The sequence below is a fragment of the Propithecus coquereli genome, unplaced genomic scaffold (assembly GCF_000956105.1).
Source record: "Propithecus coquereli isolate 6110/MARCELLA unplaced genomic scaffold, Pcoq_1.0 Scaffold309, whole genome shotgun sequence".
Taxonomy (NCBI): domain Eukaryota; kingdom Metazoa; phylum Chordata; class Mammalia; order Primates; family Indriidae; genus Propithecus; species Propithecus coquereli.
Window position 1 is genome coordinate 1,275,915 of NW_012148719.1, and position 7,662 is coordinate 1,283,576.

Here is a 7,662-nt window from a genome sequence, read left to right on the forward strand (position 1 = left end):
CCAGCAGTACCCCCAGGCCCCAGCTAGTTCTGCAGCCTACCCCATCTCAGTCAGCAGCGATTCCATTCTTCCGGTGGCTGAGTTGGTGGCATCCTTGAGTCCTCTTTCTCTTACCATCATCACCTAGTCCATGAGAAGATCCCATTGGCTCTACCATATATATACACCCAGAATGACACTGCTTTCCATAACCTCCAGTGTTCCCATGTTGGCCCAAGCCATTCTCACCTCTTGCTTAGGTTACTACAATCACCTCCCAGCTGACATTCTTGCTTTGCTCTTGATCTGGACAGTCTATTCTCCACACAGCAGCCAGAGTGACCCTCTCACTCCTCTGCTCAAATCCTCAATGGCGCCTGTGGGTTTGGCAAAGCCAGCATCCTTAAGCCCTCCTCAAGACTTACAGGTCCTCCCTGGTCTGGCATTCTGCTCCCACTTCGATGGCCACCTTGGTGACCCCATGTCATGTCTTTGCCCTCGTTTCCTCCTGTCTCCTCGTTCCACAGACATATCAGACACAGCCCCATGCACAAGCCTTTAAACTTGCTGTTCCTTGCTCAGAATACCCTTCCCTCATATAGCCTTAGTGCTAGCTCATTCACCTCCTTCAGGACCGACTCAAAAGTCACCTTCTAATCAGAGCCTTTCCTGGCTACCTTATCAAAAGTATTTTGATGATTTTGTATTTTCTCCATTTTAAATGAGACCAAAGAATTTAGATGATATTGTATCTCCAGGGTCTAAATCAGTGGCAGCACATAAGAGGTGCTCAAAAATAATTATTGAATGAATGAATTAATTAGTGAAAGTCACTATCTATCTTCAATTGATCCCTCCTAGTTATCAGTGACAAATCTCCAAAATCACAACCCTGCAATTCCAAAAGCTGGTTTTCAATCGTGACTTAACTGTGCTCTTTCAACTAGCAGACCAGGTGTTCCAAACTTTACAATGCCTACCGGGCTCTGATATTCCTGATCTCGCCAAGATATCAAGTCTGTCCCCCTCACACCACTCCTGGGGCCATAGTTCGCTAATTTCTAAATGGGACACATGATCTTATGCAACCCAAGTGCAACACAAGCTATTTTCGCAATGTATTTACTTTTAAAACTCCTTCCTAGATTCAATGAAATACAGAGCTCTTTTGTTGGGGTCTTTTCTTCTCTATTCACACTCCCCCAGCCTCTCCACCAGACCCAGATCTTCAGCCCTTTGGCCACATTCCTTATTTTTACTAAAATGATATAGTGGAACTTGCAAAAGTCTGGTACATGTAACCCATGGGAGAAAGAGCTGGAAGCTAAGACTCCTGATTTCTTTCACTAGGGAAGTACAAGAAATGAAACGGCCTTTAGGAAGCCACCTGGACTCCCCAGACCTCAGTTTCCTCTTCTCTGTGGTGGCTGAGAAGGATGTCATGGAGTCTTCAACAAACTTCACTGATTCTCCCTCCTTGACAAGATCTAGTAACATCGTTTACAAAATTATATAAACAAAGTTTCTGTACCTGTTTCCTAGCCCCACCCCCATCCAAACAGATTGCTACTCCTGAGTCCCTGCATCAAAGATATTTTGGTGCTGGCACTGAGTTGGCACTAATGATTGTCAACGTCTAAAATTTCATTAGAGAGAGAAAGGCAGTTAGTGCAAGAATATTTTTTTTTTTTTTTTTGAGACAGAGTCTCACTCTGTTGCCTGGAGTAGAGTGTCGTGGCGTCAGCCTAGCTCACAGCAACCTCAAACTCCTGGGCTCGAGCAATCCTACTGCCTCAGCCTCCCGAGTAGCTGGGACTACAGACATGCGCCACCATGCCCGGCTAATTTTTTTCTATATAGATTTTTAGTTGTCCAAATAATTTCCTTCTATTTTTAGTAGAGACGGGGTCTCACTCTTGCTCAGGCTGGTCTCGAACTCCTGACCGTGAGTGATCCGCCTGCCTCGGCCTCCCAGAGTGCCAGGATTACAGGCGTGAGCCACCGCGCCTGGCTGCAAGAATATTTTCATTTCGGTAAACATACCTAGCATAATTTTGCAGGCAGTGGATTCCCAGCCTGCATCCTGTTGTGCCAGGCCAGTCCACAGGGGCAATTACTGTGCTGAATTAAAGAAGCCCTTGGCCACCTGCCTCGTGCATGCAACAAGTTCCTTTTTTTTTTTTATCCTATTTATCTTCACAGTCATTTTTTTGTGTCAAGAAAGGAAGCATATGAGCACAACATCTGTTACTAGAGCGACACAATCACCAAATACTTCTATAAGTAAAAAAATCAACAATAAATCTGGGTTGGTTGTCAGGTGTTTCAGGGGACAAAACATTAGTCTTTCAATCTCAGTGTCTTGTTCAAGCTGAGCATATGGTGCTAACAGCAGAGAATCACCAGCTCAGCCTGGTCTTTCATGGGCACAGCGACTACAGAAAATGTCACCTCCTCTGGATTGGCAGAGGAAAGCAGGTTTCTTTTCCCCAGCCCAGGCCCTCCCTTCCTATAATAAAGCAGATATAAATTCAAGGGACTTCATTATTAGTTACTTTGTCCCCGCTATTGGAACTTATGGAAATCCAATGATAGGCATGGAGGAGTCCTCTAGTCTTTCCCAAAGACTAATTTAGACAAAATATAGTAAGTTCAAGCCAAAACGAAAGAGTAACAATTCAAGGCAATTCATTATTGGTGACTTTCCCACTACTATTGAAATCTATGCAAGTTGAATGTCTGCTTTGGGAAAATCCCTAACTTTTTCTGACAATGAAATGTAGACAACTAAAGATGATCACATAAATATTGCGATTGTTACTTGCTTTTGCTTTCTACTGGGTACAATCAACAGGTCTAAGTAATTCTTTACTATTTGCCTTATTCATACAGTTTAGTCTTCAGATTCAGGAGAGAGAGAGAGAGGAGAGGGGAGGGAGGCGGAGAGAGGTGTTAGCGACTGGGGGGCCACCTTACTCTCAAAGAGAAGTAACTGACACATTTTAGGGAAGACACTGACGTGTTCCAAGGAAGCCCTGGCATTCTCTATATCCTGCAACTTCTGAAAACTGGCCAAAGAAGTGCCCAGCTGGACTTTTGCTCAAGCCCGACTGCTCGTTTGTTCCCCCACAACGCGCCCAGGGGAGCCGCGCCAGGTGGCAGCGAGCCCTTTACCTGCCAGGCTGCCCGGCCTCTGGAGGGTGGCCGTGGCATACAGCTCCTGCGAGTGCTTGCTGTACTGCTCGGACGCGTGCACCAGGCGCTTGGTGGGCGACAGCGTGGCGTACGTGCCGATGGTGGAGCTCAGCTGGTGGATGGGCGAGGAGGAGATGGTGGACTGCACGGTGGGGGGCGAGGTCACGCGGATCGGGGACAGGCCGGCCGAGGACACGACGATGTTGATGGGCGAGCTGGTGCTGTAGGACTTGGCCAGGCGGCTGGGCGACTGCTTGGGCGAGGAGCCGCGCGGCGCGGCGTAGGCGGCGCCCTCGGGGGCCGAGCCGCCGCGCTGCAGCTTGGTGGGCGAGCCGCCCTGCGGCGCGGCCAGCGGGGAGCCCCCGCGCGGCGGCGCGGGCAGCGTGGAGCTGGAGTAGTAGAGCGCGGCGGCGGCGGCGGCGGCGGCGGCGGGCGGCGCGTCGGGCAGGTGGAAGGCGCTGCCCAGGCTGGGCGCGAACGGCTCCCGCGGCGGCGGCAGCGGCGGCGCGGGCTCGGGCCCCGCCAGGTGGCCGGCGCGGCTCGTCGTGCCCTGTGCCCGGGAGAGGAGAGAACACGCGCACTTAGCGAGGGACAAGCGATCGGCCCACCCGGCCCGGCCCGCCCCAGCGCAGGAGGAAGAGTCGGGCGCTCGGTGGCTTCGCGCACAACTGCCCCGGAGCGAGAGGCGAACACGCGCCCGGGTCTCCTCCGGCACCGGCAGAGGCCGGCTGGCAGAGGGATGAAGGCACGCCTGACAAATGAGACCTGCATTTGCTTACATTTCCAAGATGTTTCGGGAATAGCAGAGGCATCACATTAGTCACAGAAAGGTTTTAAAAGCCCCCCCCCCCACAACAGGGCAATCGTGATCTCCCCAATGCAATCATGATCTGTTAGTTTTAATGAGCAATTCAGGCAGTAAATCTTTTTCTGCTCCCCCATTCCACCCCCCTCCCCCAAGGTCATTTCAGTGGATACACGTTCTACCCCCAAGACTGGCCAAGTTACATACTTCTCTGGAGAACATCAAGAATAAACATACTTCTTACAGTTTATTCTGCGGCTATTGTCGCGTGGATTCTTCTTTTTGGACAAGAAAAGTTAAACGGAAGGAAAAATATTAAGGCAGAATGAACTCGCTTGGTCTTTCCAGTATTAAAAAAATCTAGAGGAATCAGAGCAATTGTATATGAGAAGACTGAAAAAGCCTTGCTTTTCTAGATTTTACCACTGGGCTCCAAATCTTTCAGCATCTTTCTCTTTCTCTAGCTCCCTTTTAAGAGCCCCCTGCAGCTGTGTCTTCAAACTGAAAGCCAGTTGCCTCTCATTTATTTACAAGAACACAAAAGACAACAAGGGCTGGGGAGAAGTTGGAGAGACAGTTGGAGGGGAAAGCACTTTCCTTGAATCTTGTCCAGAGACAAATTTGCATTCGAATGAAAACACTACATTGTCATCCACTTCTGGGCAGGAGGTCTTAGATCTTCCAGGCTTTCCTGGGGGAGCAGAAAGGTTTTTGAGAGTCTGCTGGTGTGAAAAGGGAGTAGGATTGTACTCAGAGTGGGGGAGAAGCTGGGAAGGAAGGTTGTGAAATGAGGGGTGGGAGCTGGGTGGGCAGGAGGAAGCCGGTGAGACGGCGGGAAGGGAGGGGGAAAGACTGAGCAGATGCTATCCAGTAAAAGTTTCAATTACGCCTCTCCACCCGGTTTGGAATGGCAACTGGCAAATAACAGACTGGGCACTTTCACCCACACAGACACAGCATTCCAAATTTTATCTGGGATGTCAGGTTCCTGTGAAGATCTGAGGAGTTAATTGAGCCACATGAAAATCCTCTCTTAGGAGCAGCCTGGCAAAGATAAACACTTTGGTGAGAGACACTCTCTGTGCAGTGTGTGTGTGTGTGTGTGCACATATGTATTTACATATGATGTGTACCTTTTATAGAGTCTTATAATGTGTGTGTGTGTGTGTGTGTGTGTGTGTGTGTGTATACACTCAATCCTTAGAGCAGTTATGTTAGCAGTAAGAGTGAAAGTAAAATGTAAGGCCCATGATTTGGTTCAATGATACGTCTTCAGCAACTAGAACAGGGCCCGATTCATACTAGAGACTCTAGGAATATCTGTGGAATGAATGAAGGAACGGCTCCTAAAGCTGGTCCTGTGGCTCTGGCAGTGAGGGCTTCTATGTGTGGAGCTTGGTGGACAAATTGCAGAACTGGTGTGCTCACCCATGAACCCCAAAACCCCAGAGAAATAGTCCAGCATCATCCAGAGTCATTGAGCAGACGGCTTAGATTCAGTGTTGCTTCTCTCCCAGAAGAAGCTGTGAGCATGAAACATATAGATTTGGCTTCTCAAACCTGGCTGCATATTATAATTGCCAGGGGAGCTTTTTAAAAAAATCTCAATACTCATGACTTAACCATAACCATCTAATTCAGGATCCCTGAAGATGGAACCCAAGCCTCAGGCTTTTGGGAAGCTCATCAGGTCACTGCAATGTGCAACCAATATGAGAACCAATTCCCCCCAGAGCACTGGCTTTCCAAGGGAGGTCCCTTTCCTGCATCAGCCTCAGAATCAGCCCATTGCTCGCCTTAAACCCAACAGAAACTCCGGGAGAGGGGCCCAAGGATCTGTGTTTCAATGAGCTCTTGGGATGATCAGAGTGCTTGCCAAAGTTTACCAAACACTTGTTCTAGAAGAGATGTTGATTCAAGGGGTCTGGAGTGGGTCCCAGAGCCTGCATTTCTAACCCTCTCATAGAGAAGGCAGATCCTACTGGTCTGAGACCTACCACTAAGCTGCACACATTCTTCCTCTGATGCTGTCTACTGGGGTTACTCATCAGCTGGGCCTAGGCAACATTCAGCCATGCAGAACCCAGCTGGCAGGTGATGGAAAAGCCTCAGACAGAAATTTTTCAAAACCCTTCCCACAGGAGCATAATGAAGAGAAAGAACCCCTGAGGGCCCAAGCAGCACTCCTTGCTTCCAAAAACACAAATACTTTTTGTTACGTCTTGGATGTACAACATTAATAATATTACATAATAATACATTAATGATGCCATTACCAAATAGCATAATTTTTAATAAAATAAATAGTAACTAAAGCATACCAATATAAATTAAAACATTAAGTCAGTATTCATCCTAATATTTAAATATTAGAATGGCACATATCCCATGCAAACCTTGGTGATTTTTACAATCATTTCATTTTTCTGCTAATCTCTTGGACTTGTAGTCTCAGGAGTGTCAACTCAGTTGAATATGATTGTATCCTAAATTTCCTTATATGGACCCCAAATCTGCAGAAGTTTTGATAAATGCCACACTAGCTTCAGACATTTTGACAAGCTATAGTAGCCAACTGGAAAATCTTTTAGGTATTGTTAGGATCTTGGTGAAATTTTGTCAATGATTTTGATGTGAAAAAAAGAAAAACAGAAACAATGAAGTTTTATATACTCTATAAAGTGGTAAGTGGTATTGTGCTCTATGTGCTAAAACACAACTCCAAAAGAGCTTCCTGAATCCATTCTGCAATGTTAGAAATGTTCTACATCTGCACTGTCTAATATGGCAACCTATTGAGAGCTTGAAATGTGGCTAATCAACTGAGGAACTAAATTTTAATATGCATTTAACTTTAATTAATTTAAATTTAAATAGCCACATACGACTAATGGCCACCTTATTGGATGTAGCACAGCTATCTAAGGCCTTCTGTAGTTTATAATAAATAATCCAGGGACGCTATATGCCATTTTGATGGCTTATGGAATAATAAAAGCCTGAGTTCTTTGACTAAACAGAAAGATTTGTTTTGTAGCATGATTTGGACAAAAACAAATCTTTTGGGAGCTTGTTCCACCTTTGTGCTTATGTTTGTTTCATTTTGCAGTTTCCTTTGGTCACTCTCAGCCAGATGGGGATACATGAGGCTGCCCTTCAAGCCCGCTTCACAACTTACAGGACAGTTTATTACCACCCATCATTGCATCCGAAAGAACATAAACATGTTCCAACACACAGAGAACTGCATCCACTTTACTGTCATGGCAGTTCAATTCCACCTTAAAAGTACATTACCACTATAAAATTGTAAATCTAATTTTAAATTAGAATTCAGGTAAAATTTCACTTCTTGTTTTTTACACTGAAGACTACACACATTCCTTCCCCAGGGATATTTGGAAATGTGTGTATACATACAATGGGAATTGAAATAATTTTTTTATTGATGATGAGACTCTTAAAAGAAAACTAATGATATAAGAAATTTAGAAATACTTGAGGCAGAGGGGACCTTATATTGTCCTTGATCACACAGTATGGGCTGTTGGCAGGGACAATTCTTGTTGGTATCTTCCTTCTCAACTCTTTGGATCAGTCTCAGCCCAAAGGGCTGCTTCACTTGTCTTTCTACACCTTCAAAATGGGAGATGCATCTACGTGAAACTGACAAAGAAGCAAGA

At 46.2% G+C, this 7,662-nt stretch overlaps 1 protein-coding gene across 5 annotated transcripts in view; it reads right to left on the reverse strand.

Moving 5' to 3' along the window:
• The window catches only part of CTNND2 (catenin (cadherin-associated protein), delta 2), a 694,597-nt gene that overhangs the window by 413,410 nt on the left and 273,525 nt on the right, over nucleotides 1-7,662 (reverse strand). For 2 of the 5 annotated variants that reach the window (XM_012650019.1, XM_012650018.1), the window contains one exon: nucleotides 3,154-3,724. The exons of 2 other annotated variants lie outside the window; for them this stretch is intronic. In XM_012650019.1, coding sequence (XP_012505473.1) covers nucleotides 3,154-3,724 — 571 coding nt within the window. Of the gene's footprint in view, nucleotides 1-2,998; nucleotides 3,725-7,662 lie in introns of those variants that run through there. One more of the 5 variants, XM_012650022.1, reaches the window with a different exon arrangement.